At 37.9% G+C, this 13,922-nt stretch overlaps 10 protein-coding genes across 10 annotated transcripts; 6 read left to right on the top strand and 4 right to left on the bottom strand.

Annotated features, from left to right (window-relative positions):
* Positions 1-114: 114 nt before the first annotated feature.
* On the bottom strand, positions 115-939 carry SOCG_00791 (uncharacterized protein). Its single transcript, XM_013163211.1, has 2 exons — positions 427-939; positions 115-375 (listed from the first exon to the last, which is right to left on the bottom strand). The coding sequence occupies exons 1-2, from the start codon at positions 791-793 to the stop codon at positions 344-346; spliced, it is 399 nt and encodes a 132-aa protein (XP_013018665.1). The 5' UTR covers positions 794-939; the 3' UTR covers positions 115-343.
* Positions 940-1,413: 474 nt separating this feature from the next.
* Positions 1,414-3,427, top strand: SOCG_00790 (LAlv9 family protein). The gene is made up of 4 exons (XM_013163210.1): positions 1,414-1,751; positions 1,831-1,939; positions 2,023-2,280; positions 2,340-3,427. The coding sequence occupies exons 1-4, from the start codon at positions 1,699-1,701 to the stop codon at positions 3,354-3,356; spliced, it is 1,437 nt and encodes a 478-aa protein (XP_013018664.1). The 5' UTR covers positions 1,414-1,698; the 3' UTR covers positions 3,357-3,427.
* A 266-nt stretch (positions 3,428-3,693) lies between these two features.
* Positions 3,694-4,973, bottom strand: SOCG_00789 (uncharacterized protein; the record flags this gene model as incomplete). The annotated part of the gene is made up of 2 exons (XM_013163209.1): positions 3,694-4,089; positions 4,137-4,973. 2 exons carry the CDS (start codon positions 4,971-4,973, stop codon positions 3,694-3,696), a joined length of 1,233 nt encoding a protein of 410 aa, XP_013018663.1.
* Positions 4,974-5,274: 301 nt separating this feature from the next.
* SOCG_00788 (Jmj1 protein) lies at positions 5,275-7,339 on the top strand. The gene has a single exon (XM_013163208.1). The coding sequence runs from the start codon at positions 5,685-5,687 to the stop codon at positions 7,062-7,064; it is 1,380 nt and encodes a 459-aa protein (XP_013018662.1). The 5' UTR covers positions 5,275-5,684; the 3' UTR covers positions 7,065-7,339.
* A 111-nt stretch (positions 7,340-7,450) lies between these two features.
* Positions 7,451-8,070, top strand: SOCG_00787 (meiotically upregulated Mug66; the record flags this gene model as incomplete). The annotated part of the gene is made up of 2 exons (XM_013163207.1): positions 7,451-7,514; positions 7,580-8,070. 2 exons carry the CDS (start codon positions 7,451-7,453, stop codon positions 8,068-8,070), a joined length of 555 nt encoding a protein of 184 aa, XP_013018661.1.
* A 464-nt stretch (positions 8,071-8,534) lies between these two features.
* On the top strand, positions 8,535-9,269 carry SOCG_00786 (ubiquitin-fold modifier-specific protease; the record flags this gene model as incomplete). The annotated part of the gene is made up of 1 exon (XM_013163206.1): positions 8,535-9,269. The coding sequence occupies one exon, from the start codon at positions 8,535-8,537 to the stop codon at positions 9,267-9,269; it is 735 nt and encodes a 244-aa protein (XP_013018660.1).
* Positions 9,270-9,681: 412 nt separating this feature from the next.
* On the top strand, positions 9,682-10,777 carry SOCG_00785 (uncharacterized protein). The gene has a single exon (XM_013163205.1). It carries the CDS (start codon positions 9,709-9,711, stop codon positions 10,378-10,380), a length of 672 nt encoding a protein of 223 aa, XP_013018659.1. The 5' UTR covers positions 9,682-9,708; the 3' UTR covers positions 10,381-10,777.
* Positions 10,778-10,916: 139 nt separating this feature from the next.
* Positions 10,917-13,130, top strand: SOCG_00784 (CAF assembly factor complex subunit C). Its single transcript, XM_013163204.1, has one exon. It carries the CDS (start codon positions 11,134-11,136, stop codon positions 12,358-12,360), a length of 1,227 nt encoding a protein of 408 aa, XP_013018658.1. The 5' UTR covers positions 10,917-11,133; the 3' UTR covers positions 12,361-13,130.
* On the bottom strand, positions 12,483-13,094 carry SOCG_00783 (F0-ATPase subunit K). Its single transcript, XM_013163203.1, has 3 exons — positions 12,934-13,094; positions 12,751-12,887; positions 12,483-12,700 (listed from the first exon to the last, which is right to left on the bottom strand). The coding sequence occupies exons 1-3, from the start codon at positions 12,976-12,978 to the stop codon at positions 12,676-12,678; spliced, it is 207 nt and encodes a 68-aa protein (XP_013018657.1). The 5' UTR covers positions 12,979-13,094; the 3' UTR covers positions 12,483-12,675.
* A 7-nt stretch (positions 13,131-13,137) lies between the features above and the next one.
* On the bottom strand, positions 13,138-13,909 carry SOCG_05747 (uncharacterized protein). The gene has a single exon (XM_013164086.1). The coding sequence runs from the start codon at positions 13,666-13,668 to the stop codon at positions 13,360-13,362; it is 309 nt and encodes a 102-aa protein (XP_013019540.1). The 5' UTR covers positions 13,669-13,909; the 3' UTR covers positions 13,138-13,359.
* Between the last annotated feature and the right edge of the window lie 13 nt (positions 13,910-13,922).

The raw sequence follows: 13,922 nt of genomic DNA, 5'->3' as shown, positions 1-13,922 counted from the left end.
TATCTAGCTCGATTGGAGCAGGCGTTGTTGAATGGAAGAGGCGTTCTATACATGGAGCCGTCTCTGTATCTACTATTACCACTACCCATCATGATAGCCTGAAAAGGGTATGGAGACGAGACGAACTACCGAAAAGTAAACAAACAAAAAAGTAAATAATTACCACCAAAACAAACAAATTGAATGAAATCAAGATAGCTGATAAAACAAAAGTAATGAATACATAAAAGAAGATTTAGTAAATCGTACAATAATAATAAACGTTCAGAGGATCTGGTTTACATCAGCAAAACCATAATACAGTATTAGAAGCAACGCTGGATGCTTTCCACCCTTGTTTGACTCACAGTCTGTACACATATAGGACAGCGGCAGCTGTTTGTTTGTTAGTGAATTATTCAAGTAAAACAACAACTCTTGTCTTACCAAACAAGAAAAGCATTAAAAATATAGCAAAAAAAACTATAAATGCCATAATATCACTTGCACAAAGTTGAAACATGTTATAATAGTTTAGAGTAAGAGAACCCATAAATATTATGGTAAATCCTAAGAATATAAAAAGCAAAGCATACATCCACAGAAGGATCGTACGTTCATCGCTACTCACCGGCCGTTTCGCTGGTTTCTCTTGGGGACTTTCATTTTTTCTCTGGCCATTCTCTAAATCAACAAATTTTTGCGAATCTAATGTACGTGTTAGAACTGCTCTTTCTATTTGTATGCGAAGGGAGAGAGGTGTTGGTTTGCTGAGAATTGCTGATAATTTAGAGCAAAACAAAACAATTGACATCCATCTCTACTTTTATAACTTTTCTAACCTTCGTATGGAGGGACTATGGAGTTTGGGGAAGGCTGATTCTGTGACTTTTCATCAATGAGCACTTGGGAAGAGACCTCAGAAGTCGAAGTAGGCGTATAATTATTCTTCATCTTTACAATGGTAATCAGAGAAAAAAAAAAGTAGTGTAAAAGGAATATTATCCTACTACATATAATGAATAGAATTTTTCCATGACAGCTACATTTCATATCTTTTTCATAAAGCAGTAACATTACGTCAGCTATATGTTAGCACCCTTGCTATTATTAATTTTATTACACTTATATTGGCTTTAAGAAACTATGAGGCCAATTAATATAATGTTACAGATTTTTTAAATAATAAGTAAACAAAGAGCACAGCTTGCAAAATTGGATGTCAAAAAAAAAAAAAAAAAAAGAAAAAAGACAGAAGCTACAGCATACAATATATATATATATACACATATACAATTCTTACTCCCAAGATCCCATACTTCAATTAATGGTTTAGTTTGTCGCATCCTTCACAGATTTAGGCAGCATTTTCTTACACACGATAATAAAATATTAATAAAGTAAATATCTTTTTCTTTTTTCTTAGCCTGTTCTACTTTCCTTCTTTCATCAGTTACTTTAACGAGAATGGGTATATGTTGGAACCTCTTCAAACCTAGAATGTCATCTTCATAAGGTACTTGCTTCATATTTGCCTCTCTGGTTTTCTGATCTTTTATTTTCTTTTTTTCTAAGTAATAAATAATCATTTTTGAACTACTTTGCGGATTTCTGTTCATGGGTTTCATCTTTGGCACTCTTCACTACAAAATTTCTTTCTCAACGTAAAGAGGGAAACAGCAATTTTTGGAGTATCTTCTAACCTCCGATATTCATATCATGGATGATTACATTACGACATCTATCGTTTATTGCATGGTCACCGTGGATTTGTAAGTTTCAATGAGTGCTCCATTTTCTCTTCAATCATTTTTCTTTTCTTCTTTTTTTCTAACTATAACAATGAAAAAGTCATCATATACGCGGCCCTGAAATTGAACATGTATTTCCACAGTCAATAGAATTACCAAAGGAATGGTCTATACTGCCCTTTTTATGCTTACCTGATGGTGCTCACATGGTACGTTTTATCTCAATATCCTTCTCATCGTTCTTATGTTTTCGTATCACTTGATTTCTTTCTAACCCTCCGACGCGCTATAGCAAGAAAAAGATTTTGTATATTTCACTTTGCCATACCCTAATCCACAGCACTCAACAGCCTTCGGACTCGCCTGCAGTCGCCAGCTGAGCATCAATCATGTAAAAAACCTTCCTTCGGATGTAACTCGCCCCAGCATTCAAAAGGCCGTTGTGCTCATTTGTTCCACACCTCAATTTGGTCACATCAAAGACAATTTGGAAATTGTTACTGATGCCTACTTTTCCCAAAATGATTTTTCTAATTTGAGCATCCTTCATGTATGAAATTATTTATGTGTTTCTAAATTATTGTTGATTTCTAACGACGTCGTGTGTAGGATTTTTACGAAAGCTTAGTTAATAAAGGTCCTCAGCTACAGGTATCGCTAGGAGTTAACAGTAAAGACGTTTTTTTGTGTTGGAAGCAAAATACTCTCGTGTTGTTAAAACTTGTCCTATTGGGTAAAAAAGTCCTTGTCTATGATCGAGTTGCTGAACGCTTGGGAAATTTACAGTACTCGCTCTTATCATTAATCCCAAATATGCTTTTGAGTCTCCATGACTCTGCTGATCCGTCATCAAACTATCTTCAGTCGACTTTATCTAAACCATCTTCTTTGAAAACAAGTGACAGAGATTCATTAATGGCGTATATTGGTTTTCCGTTATTGCTTTTTGGCGAAAAGAGTATGTTTTCCCCTTATATACCACTACAACAGGTTCACATTTTGGAGTCGTGTTCTACGCGAAGCTGGCTTGCTGGATCGACAAACACTCTCATTATGTTAAATCAAAACAAAATGGCTGACGTTGTAGTCCGGGCTGACACGGAAGAAATTTTTTATAAAGATAACTCACTTAGGTCCCTCGTCAATCTCACAAGAGCTGACAAAAGGTGGATGGACGACGTCCTATCGGTAATTTCTGCTCATGAAGAGAAATCTCTGCCAGAATACGAAGGAAACAATGAATGGCTACGGGCCCAATTTGAAGCATACATATTTGGATTTTTATCAACCATTAAGTATTACTCTTTCCTCAATTCTAGAGATGAAAATGAATTGCAAAAGTACAATTCACTACCATCTACAGACTGTATATCCGACTATGGTCAGACGTTTCTGGATGAATGGATGAAAACTGCGACATATGCCGCGTGGAATCCTATTGCTGATGATGATATGTTTGATGTTGTATTGGCCCAGCATCCATCCTGTCAGACTCGTCCACAGAAACTTTCAACAAGGCTGTCTGGTTTTCTGTCATCTATTCGCAACTCACAATTATACAAGACTTCCGTAGAACCATCCGCTATGCAGACGTCTTCCCACTCTCATCCAAATAATGAAAAATGAACGATGACCGGCTCTTTATATTGTATACTACCATCGTTAGTAGTGTTACTAACTTAATGTTAAAAGTTCGAATTAGAATAGCCTTTTTGAAATTGAATTTAATGTGTTTTCCTAATTACAATGAAATAGACTACTTGTACGACTACAATGGCTAAACTTTTTATCACTCAAAATTATAGATCTTATTTTTCAATCAACCTTAAAGGCTGTGAGTTTTTTAAAAATCAAACTATTTTGATTTTTATCATTACATAAATAATCATGTAGGATGTCATCTTCCATTAATATCATTAACACGTTTTATAGTCATCAGTTGGTATCAGTCATAAAAGGGCTTTTACAAGCGGCTTCCGCCTGACTTCATGGTTTCTCCCTTTTGGACGAGTTCATCATCACGAGTCATTTTACCAAACATCTTCTCGACGCCTCCCTTCATTCTTGAGGCGAAAGAAGCGTGGTGTTGAACATCGTTGCCCAAATCCTGAGCTTGAGACTTACCACCTTGAGCGGCACTCTTTCCGCCTTGGGTGGTGTTGCCAGCCTGGTCTAACTTTTGACCTCCACTTTGACTCAAGTTTTGACCGGCGTTATCAGCACCTCCCGCTCTGCTGGAGGTGGAGGTAGGGTCTGTGGTGTATTTACCAGCGTTGTAGCCTTCACCCTTGGAACCGCCAGCGGATTGATCGGCTTTAGAGCCATATTGTCCCTCTTCACCCAAGTTGTCAGCATTGCTCTGGTAACCTTGAGATCCACCTTCAGATCCGAGGTAGCTATCATCACCACCGGTAGTATTGTAGTTTCCTTGGCTAGCTCCAGTAGTGGGTTGATCAGATGCGTTGTATGTGTTTGCACCTCTGCCACCACCATAATCACCACCAGTGCCGTAGTCGTCGCCAGTGCTCCGCCAGTGGATCCATAAGAATCATCGCCGGCACCATAGTCGCCAGCACCGCCGTAGCTACCGCCTTTGGAACCGCCAGTGGATCCGTAAGTATCGGCACCGGAGCCGTAACCACCACCAGAAGTGCTGTAGTTACCACCTCTGTAATCACCGGTAGAGCCATAAGAATCACCACCAGTGCCGTAGTCGTCGCCAGTGCTGTAGGCACCGACTGTGGAACCAGTGTTTCCATAAGAACCAACACCGCCTCCACGTCCGTAGCTTTCACCGTAGTCATCGGTTCCTTGACCAGAGCCGTATTGAGTGTTCTGGGCGTAACCTTGACCGGAGCCACCATAATCGGCCTTACTTCCACTACCTAAGTCAGAGTCGTATCCTTGACTCTTACCGTATCCTTCACTTTTGCCGTATCTTTGTCCGGAACCAGAACCAGAACCGGCATTGGCTCTTTGTGAAGAGTATCCACGGCCAGTGTCTGCTGTCTGTCCGCTATAAGGATCACCTTGAGAAGGGTGAGAATATTCGGGAGCAGCGTTGTGATCGGCATTACTGTATCCGCGTTCTTCATTTCCATAGCGGCTATCAAAGTTTCCACCAGTTCGGTTTTGCTCAGTATTACTGAAATTTTGATCTTCGTTATGAACAGAGCCTGGGCTCGACATGTATTTCTTAGCCTTTGAGGCCAAATCTGTAGATTTTCCTGCGAAAGAACTCATACTAAATAATTCTTCAATTTATCGTTGATTCTACGAAGCAACTGAAAGCCCATATATCTCTTTTGGATACGAACCATGACGAACCTATTCCATCAACCACCAATGCTTAATTGTGTATTATTTCAATTGCCACTTCAATAGAGTGATATGAAATACGTTCCTTACTTACGTTCGTCTCTTGAGCCATTGCATTCTCTATTGTTTCTCAAACGTCTTATTGTAACACGGTATGATATTTACACCATGTTATACGTCATATAAACGAATTCTTGGAAATCCGTCCCAGGTATTGAATACATCATTCTAGTTTTAGGCTCAGATCTAGCGAACTTTTTAGAACGCTACGAAAATTTTGCAGAAGAATCACTGAACAATCATATTCGTCAGTCAACAGCAGTAGAAAGCACACGGTCTCTTTGATAATTTGTTTATTCTTTGGTTCTTTTGGTTTACGGTTGTTCTCCAAAACGAAATATCTGAAATCAAAGAGTCTACTTGGCGCAAAAAAAAAAAAAAAAAAAAAGAAAAAGAGAGGGTAAATAGAAGAATAAAAGATTGAGCTTTTCCCTTGTACATTGCTGTAGTATTTTCAACGACTTGGTTTATTACCAACAGACAGGTTTATTCTTGTAAATTTTGGTTTCCAACCCATAGAAGCAATTGAGAGAAGGTGTTGATTCATCTGAGTGTGCAAAAATTGTTCCAGGTACCATGCACGGGTTAGGTTCTATTGATTATATGGAAGAATGTCCATACGGAACCTTTTTAGAAAAATACCTAAAACCATGTCATCCTGTATTAATTGGAAAAAAATTGACTGAGAATTGGGAATCTCGGAAAACGTGGGTTCGCCAGTTTGAAAAGAATGGCGACGACTCGAAAGACGTTCGCAAAGACAGCCAGTGCCCAACGGGGCTTGAATTTCTTCGATCCAAAGCTGCTTCACACAACGACCTTTTGCCGGATAATCTATGGGACGCTTTGGTTGAAGCCAGTAAACAATATTATGACAGTGAAGAGGAAGCTTACAAGGATTTGTTGCTTTCACCAAATTATGAACACCTAAAACAAGTTTACGGAAACATCGAGGTCCCTTTGGCGTATTGTTCCCAAAAAGACAAGTATGGAAGTCAAAAACGTGAAAATGTTCAACTTAGAACGGCACTGCAAAAACTTGAAGAAGAAGAAATCATGTTGCGATCCATACGCTTACCAGAATCCGTTGGCTCATACAATTTAATACGAATGTATCCTAAAGACATGCATTTATTTCGGGATTCCCCTGTCAGTATACCATACGAAACGCCGGATTTGTTTGTGGATGATTGGCTCAACGCGTATACGATGAATCAAGAAAATGATGACTTTCGGTTTTCTTACATCGGTAGTCATTTATCGACGACACCATTGCATAAAGATGTATATGAAAGCCATTCTGTGTCAGTGAACTTGTGTGGTGTGAAATGTTGGATTTTCATTCCTCCATCCGACGCAGAGTTTATCCATAAACAATTTGAAGATGAAGGCTTGCCCTCTTGGATTACCCATAGTCTTTTTCTTGAAAATGATAATTTTAAAAAGATCCATGGGAATGTTCGAATTTTGTTTCAGTTTCCGGGTCAAACGGTCTTTGTCCCTAGTGGATGGTACCATCAAGTTTTGAACATCGGTACAACTTTATCCATCAACCATAATTGGTGCAATTCTTCCTGTATTCTACCAATGCACTTTGCTCTCCAACAACAGTACGAGGCAACGTCTGAGTCACTTCAAGATTTGCTGGAGGATGGCATCGTTTCGAAAGAAAGATTCTCGGAAGTTGTAACAGAGGTTGTAGAAGCTAACTATGGATGGAGTTGGGAGCGGTTTTGGTCGATGATCTCCTTTCAATTACAACGAAGATTAGCTATGAGTTCTCTTCATGCAACCACTTCAGATTCCTCAAAATCAATTCCTCCTCTTCCAATATGCGTTCCTCCTTGGCCTTGGGAAAAAAGCGTTTTGACAGACTTGTTTAGAAATGCCAAAGGCAATGATGAAGAAATTTCAGTTTCAGCCAAGCTTTTTGCTCTTCTGGAAGAGATCCAATGATTCTCTCCTCAATTTCTTCAAACGAACTTTGCATGCAAATGTGCTTCCCTTCAAGCACTCCATAAGCAAAACTTCTTTTGACATGGTCCTGTTTTTTCATTTATATAGAATTCATATTCCTTTTTGTTGTACCTTATAAATTAATGCATCCTGGATAGGCTTCTCTTTTCATTTTACTCAATTAAGGAAAAACTAGATTGATTCATCACGTACTTAATTATTTGATGAAAATATAAAATTTCGTAGATAATTAACGCCTTTCAATTCTTATTTCCTTCTATGTGTGCGTTCACGATGTATGACTTCAGATCATCTACATAGTGAACTTGACTCTATTCATCACTTCTTTATACTCACTTGATTCAAGACATAGAAATTCACTTAAAATGGCCAATTCCTTTACATTAGAATTGACAGTAGGACATAAATATGCTGCAGAAGTTGTCAAAGGTAGTTTATTCGAACGGAGTTTCTTCTTTAGTTAGAGAAGTACATGCTAACGCTTGTTCCCTTAGGAGTTTTGGGTACCATTCTTTTTCATAGACAATTTCACACAGTTATTTCAAAAACAGTAGACATCTTAGAAGTTACTGTCCCTACACTAGGAAACGCCGAGTTGGACGAGACTCTTACTAGCAAGGCTGCAGAATTTGTGGATGGACTCCCAAACCAACACGGTGCCTCTTCACAAATGATGGTTCTTTTTTATGAAAGACTACCAAAGAAGTCGTGGTTTGGAACGGGTACGGTAAATCCATGGGAACAATGGCTCGTCAATGTTGTAATCACTGAATCGAAAGACTCTTATCATGCGTCTTCAACCTCTTTAGAATGTGCAACTGAACAAATTGTTCAGGCTGTCAACTTACGCAGTCTATCCTACCTTCCTCCAGTCGTTGCAGACTCTGGAAACTATCCATACGATATTGTCATCCCAACATCTACTGAAGGATGGGGATCTTTATTGAAACGAATGATTATTGAAAATATCAGCGGTGGTGATTGATTATCCTTCGAAATTGCCCATACATTCTCATTTTATACCACCATTACAAACGACTTGTTCACAAATAACCATCCCTTCTACTCTACTTGCTTGATTATGATTATGATTTTTCTTTTTCTAATTCTTTAATTTCTGCGACGTATTTCATGTTTCCCTATTGTTTTGGAACGAATATCGATATTCTGAAAACCATAACTATTCAGCGACGTTTTTATGATAATAATTTACTAATACTATTACTCTTTCTTCAATTTTTTTCTTTGTTTCTTCCTTTCTTCTTCTTCTAATCTTTAGTAAGCAATCCTTTTTTGACCCAGCCTTGTACAGTCTTACTCTGTCGATGAACCTTTACTGCACTCAGGACGCCAGCGCATGCGGTAACTAGATATTTATTTTTCTCTGTTATTAATTCTCTATTAATGGATGCTAATTTTAAATAAGAAAAGTGGGATAAACTTTTTATAATGGGCTATTCTCTACACGATATTCAGCAACAATTCACCAGCATGAATATCCCAGATGTTTCCTTGGCTTCCGGCGATGTATATTATTTCTCAACAATTAAAAATATTGACTATGGATGGGGATGTGGTTGGCGAAATATTCAAATGTTGTTCTCTTGGTTACAAACATCATATAGTAAATGGTTTGAAAGTCATCATTATAAATATGATCTTCCAGATTTAAGAAAGCACTTATTAAACGCTTGGAAACAGGGAATTGATGTTGATGGATGTGAGCAAATTGGAACACGGTTGGAAGGAACATGGATTGGCGCCACTGAAGCTTACACATTGATGACGGGTCTCATGCTGAATGTTGGCCTCGTGGACTTTGATTTTCATAATCGATCCTCAGCCGTGGAAGCACTATTCTTGTTCTTTAAGGATCATTTTAGTGATTCATCAAAGAGTAAATGCCATATATCGCCATGCTATCTGCAATTTCAAGGACATTCTATCACCGTCATTGGCTATTGTTCTTCACTGAAGAGCTTAGTTGTTTTTGATCCCGATGCTCATCAGTCTAATAAAAAAAATACTTCAGGATTCCAACAAGATACCATGAAACGAATGCTGGTGAATAAAAGGTTCTTTCGCGATCTTCAGTATCAAGTACTTTACATGAAGGAAGACTTGTTTTTGGAAAATATTCAGGAACGGAAGCAAATTCGATCGACGAGGATTTCTGACTACTAATATATGGAGTCTTTGAAGAAACTCCATTAAACGGAACAGACAAACCGTTAGAGAGAAAACTCAATTTGATTTCTTTGGAGTCCTCTCTTAAACGATAAGATTTCTATACATGCTTCTCAAACACGCTTATGCATTAAAGCGTCTGTTATTGTGCAGTCTTCTGCATTGTTTATGCAATTGGTAAACAATGCATTACCAACTGGTTCTTTATGACTTTGAAGATGAACTTTTCTGTTTACAAGGTAAATTTTGTACCACTTGATTTCTTCTTTTTTAGCTTTTAGTTCTATTATTTATGTAACTTCTCATTCAATTTATGGATTTCTTTACAAATTTCTAACGGAGAACTCGGTATATTGTGGTTCGCAGTATTCCGAGTTCACCGAAAGTTGTTAACAATAAGTCTAGCCATGCAATAGTAAACAACCAGCTCTTTGCCATGTCCCTCTTTTCATCATTTGTATTTTTATTATTCCTAGTATTTTATAGTGGAAATGCACTTGCATATTCTCAGTCTTTAGATCGTATTCAGGTTTTAACGTTTTCGACGCCTGACCCTGAAGACTCAAAATCAAAAAGTACCAAAAATCCCAAGCTGATATGTTCAGGAGCAGCTTGTGAAGATTATGAGACCAAATACGCTATCTGCCAGCATAATCAACTCAACGTCTCTCCGCTGGATATAAAATGGTCTTGCTCATGGCCTTATATGTCGGATCGTGTGCATGTCGTCGACTATGGCGTACATTGTAAAGTCTACTATGCTCATGCAAATGAACCAATTATTCAAAGCTGCTCCTTGGATTATCGTTTAGAGTATTCCACTTCTGGATTGCTACTTCACCAACCGTGGAAACTCTTTTCTTGGAGACCATTTTCGGCAGGATTGATCCTCTTTTGTGCAGGCGTATATTTAATGAGTGCTTGTATGCGTATTCTTGGTTATTTGGGCTCTCCAAGGACTCGTTTCCATGACTCTACTCGGTGGAACGAGCAAAAATACTTGGAACAAGCCATTGCTGCTGCAGACGACAACTTTCCTGGTCGGAGCTTTTTCAATAACAGTATAAAGCAAAGAGTTCCTATGGCTATAGTTGAAGATCTTGCATAATGATCGTAGTCTCTTCATATTTTATTCTACACGGCATCCTTAACTGTTTAGCATATTACCTCTACCGCTGATATCTCCTATTCGATGTGGAAAAGGGTTCAACAATGATTCTCCTATAATATTATTTATCCATTTGCATGTTTTATCATCCCCTTTCCGCTATCCTCATTGCTGGTTGCATGCATATATTCACTCGCCTAAATTCTTGTCAGTTAATTCGGAGTTTCCTATGGCATTTTATTTACTATCTCTCTTTGCTTCATATAGAAAACACCTTCCTCTCCTACATCATTCTGCTGCATAAAAAAGTAAGTTTACAGTCGAGAATTCTCTAACACAACCGTTGATGAGAAGAGGGTCAGATATTACCTTCAACTTAGAGTACTGCATATCATAAATTTGTACTTTCGTATAAATAATAAACAACAGGCATTTTTAGAATATCACTATATCTATAAGACAGCTATCCCCTAGCAAACGTACTATTACATTTTTTTCTCCTTTGAAGACAAGCCAAACCTCACACTGAAATACCTACTGACTCACTAAACTTTATTACGCAATACGCAGAATCTTTACTTTGAGAAAGGATTTGAAGAACGATCAAATGTTTGTTTACAGCTGGAGACGCGTTTTGCAAAGGGGAACATATTAGAAGGCTAGCTTTTGAATGGCTGGAGTATTTCTATGAGTAATAGGTGTATTTAAGGTACTCACTTTTCGTTTTTTCAAAGAACCATACAATTGTCGCAAATGCAGACTGAGTCAAATACAACTCGTTTAGAAGGAGTTTCATTCTTGGAAAACCAAGCTGATGAAAAGCACTTTCATTGGAAGAAAAATTCTCGATTTTTGTATAATCTCCTGGTCACAAGAACTCTACTATGGCCTTCTTTGAGCATTGAATGGCTTTCAGTAGTGGAAAAATCAAACGAGAAACCTATAGATAAATATCGTTTACTTTTAGGTACACATGCTGCAGAAGGATTTCCAAATTACTTGCAATTGGCAGACATTGATTTGCCAAACGCAGAGCAGACGAGTTTAGATCCTGTAAAACATTACAATGAAGATTTGGGAGAATTAGGTGGATACAGTCCACAACACCCGTGTCGATTTCAGTTGATACAAAGGATTATGCATAATGGAGATATTAATCGTGCAAGGCATATGCCGCAGAACCCTAATATCATTGCTACTTTCAGCTCGTCCGGCGAGGTATATGTATTTGATCGAACAAAGTACACGTCCATGCCAGCTGAAGAGTTTATCCCAAATGTTCACTTGCAGGGGCATGAAGCAGAGGGATTCGGTTTATCTTGGAACCGTCGACGCAATGGTAAGCTTTTATCGGCGGGGAATGATTCCAAAATTCTAGAGTGGGATTTGCAAGCTTTTTCGCAAAGTTCCAATGTATTATTCCCTGTAACATCTTATCATAATAATTCCATCGCTGTAAACGATGTGGAATACAATCCCTCTCATGAGAACTTGTACATAGCCGCGAGTGACGATGGAAATGTTCTTGTCTGTGATAATCGGACTCCCTCAATTGTTTTTCAATCTGCACAAGTACCATCATCCGTTTATTCCGTCCGTCATAATCCTCACATAGCATCACTCTTTGCACTTGGAACGGAGAATACCTTACAGTTGCGCGACTACAGAAAACTTAATGTTCCTTTACTGGATACTGAGTCTATATTTACAAAGAATGATTTCACCTCGTCCGTAGAAGCAAGTGCATTTGGAGCTACTAGTATGTCGTGGAGTTGGTCGTCTCCTAGCATTTTGGTGAGTGCATGTGAGAAGCTTTGTTTTGTATGGAATTTTGAATCCGAGAATCCTCTAAAGTTTCTTCACGGTGGACATCGGGGGCTTGTGAATGAGGTGGATTTTTGTCCCTTTGATTCCAACTGCGTTGCATCTGTTGCTGATGATAATGAGCTGCATATTTGGAAACCAAGCGTTTCAATTTAATACAACCCTTTTTTTTTATTTTCAGTCTGAATCTTGGTCTTTCACTTTTTGAAGGCTGACTCATTTCTCAGAACGATTACCAATTTCAATAATGAAGGCTGACTATGGAAGGAATAAAACTAATGAAAAGGCTACCATAATAGTCTTACAGATAAATTGGTTACAATGCATTCAATATATGGTAATAAAACAAATGAGAATGGACAAATTTGTTATTGAAGACGAAAGGAATTACGGCAAAGAAAGCAGGTCATTGTTAAAGAAAAGAGAGACAAGTATCCAACTAGCGGAGTATAATTCTCTTCACGTTTAAGATTACTTGTGGTCTTTAATGTATTTCCTAATAAAATTGGATTAGTATACTGGCCCACTTTGGTTCTTTGCACATACAAAATAAAGGCTTCTTCCTCTTTGTTGGAAGCGTTCAAAGGAGGCATTTCACCTTCCTTCAAAGACTTTTGTCTCTTAAAGAGCTTGCTATAAACCCAGGGACCCACGAAGACAGATCCCAAGACAGTAAGACTAAGCTACAACAATCCCGTTAGCCGCTATAAAACCGTGAAGAAAACGAACCTGGTAGCTTTGGAATTGACGACCGGCAATAGTATAGACAGACATGGCAGCTTTACTAGTTAGATTTTAAAATCTGGGAATAGAGGGGAGAGGAGAAAGATACATTTTAGAAGGACTAGAGTAAGCCTTTGTTGATGGCATAGAGTGCTGAAGAAGTATGTTAAATGATATACCGAAGTTGTGTGAGTTGTGCAAAAGTAAATATTGTGGAAATAATCGTAATGCATTAGTAAACAAAAATGAAATAATTATTTAGTAAAGTAATAAAATTCTTACATTGTCTATTGAAGCTTAAGAAGAAGGGAGGTTGTTTCGTTTTTGTTCATAAGGGCACAATCAGATAACGTACGTCTTTGTATTATATATCATACACGTTGAGCATAAATGAAAATTCAGTGAAATAGAAGTCGTATAAAATGTAAGGGTTTATAAAAGGTGCGACAAGACTTGTCCTGATATAAGGAAAAGTATCATGGTCGTCAATGCACGGGCTTTGATGGTTTCAACAAACAATTCTTCTTCCATTTTTAAAACCGTGCGACGAGGAAGGTATTGGAATTGGGTCTTAAGGTTCCGTCTTGATACCTTTGAAGACTTTTGTTTCGATCCATAAAATACAAGGAGTTTACAAAGCTTCTTCTTTTCCTCAGGATATCCCACCTTTTTTATTTTAAGTTGGTGTTTTTTCGATTCTTGATGTAAACGTTTAAAGGAGTTGGTTTGACTTGGATGCATTCTTTCTGACTTGTATTATAACGTTTAAGTTATTTTGATTCTACTGTAAATGTTCGTGAATCCTTTTTACGCGTATATGCTTCCAGTGCTTTTAAGCTTGCGCGGTGCTTTCAGGTTAAATTGTTATTCAATTTCAATTTTAAAGGGTAGCTCTTGCTGAATTGTTAGCTCAATAAAAAATATAATAAATTAGAAAGTAAAGCTTGGGTATTGTGGAGATGTTTAAAAGCGTTTTGCCTGTTTCCTGTACATAC

Source organism: Schizosaccharomyces octosporus, assembly GCF_000150505.1.
Source record: "Schizosaccharomyces octosporus yFS286 unplaced genomic scaffold supercont6.2, whole genome shotgun sequence".
NCBI classification, from domain to species: domain Eukaryota; kingdom Fungi; phylum Ascomycota; class Schizosaccharomycetes; order Schizosaccharomycetales; family Schizosaccharomycetaceae; genus Schizosaccharomyces; species Schizosaccharomyces octosporus.
This window is presented reverse-complemented; position numbering and strand designations above follow the sequence as displayed.

Bases quoted from the DNA above. Each gene is read 5' to 3' on its own strand.
- SOCG_00791 (XM_013163211.1), bottom strand. From the start codon at position 793: ATGTCAATTGTTTTGTTTTGCTCTAAATTATCAGCAATTCTCAGCAAA. The intron at 376-426 runs GTAAGACAAGAG...ACAAACAAACAG, and splicing joins TTTAATGCTTTTCTTGTTTG to CTGCCGCTGTCCTATATGTG.
- SOCG_00790 (XM_013163210.1), top strand. From the start codon at position 1,699: ATGGATGATTACATTACGACATCTATCGTTTATTGCATGGTCACCGTG. The intron at 1,940-2,022 runs GTACGTTTTATC...GACGCGCTATAG, and splicing joins TACCTGATGGTGCTCACATG to CAAGAAAAAGATTTTGTATA. The intron at 2,281-2,339 runs GTATGAAATTAT...CGTCGTGTGTAG, and splicing joins CTAATTTGAGCATCCTTCAT to GATTTTTACGAAAGCTTAGT.
- SOCG_00788 (XM_013163208.1), top strand. From the start codon at position 5,685: ATGCACGGGTTAGGTTCTATTGATTATATGGAAGAATGTCCATACGGA.
- SOCG_00785 (XM_013163205.1), top strand. From the start codon at position 9,709: ATGTCCCTCTTTTCATCATTTGTATTTTTATTATTCCTAGTATTTTAT.
- SOCG_00784 (XM_013163204.1), top strand. From the start codon at position 11,134: ATGCAGACTGAGTCAAATACAACTCGTTTAGAAGGAGTTTCATTCTTG.
- SOCG_00783 (XM_013163203.1), bottom strand. From the start codon at position 12,978: ATGTCTGTCTATACTATTGCCGGTCGTCAATTCCAAAGCTACCAG. The intron at 12,888-12,933 runs GTTCGTTTTCTT...GGATTGTTGTAG, and splicing joins GTCAATTCCAAAGCTACCAG to CTTAGTCTTACTGTCTTGGG. The intron at 12,701-12,750 runs GTATGTGCAAAG...CAATTTTATTAG, and splicing joins GAGGAAGAAGCCTTTATTTT to GAAATACATTAAAGACCACA.
- SOCG_05747 (XM_013164086.1), bottom strand. From the start codon at position 13,668: ATGCATCCAAGTCAAACCAACTCCTTTAAACGTTTACATCAAGAATCG.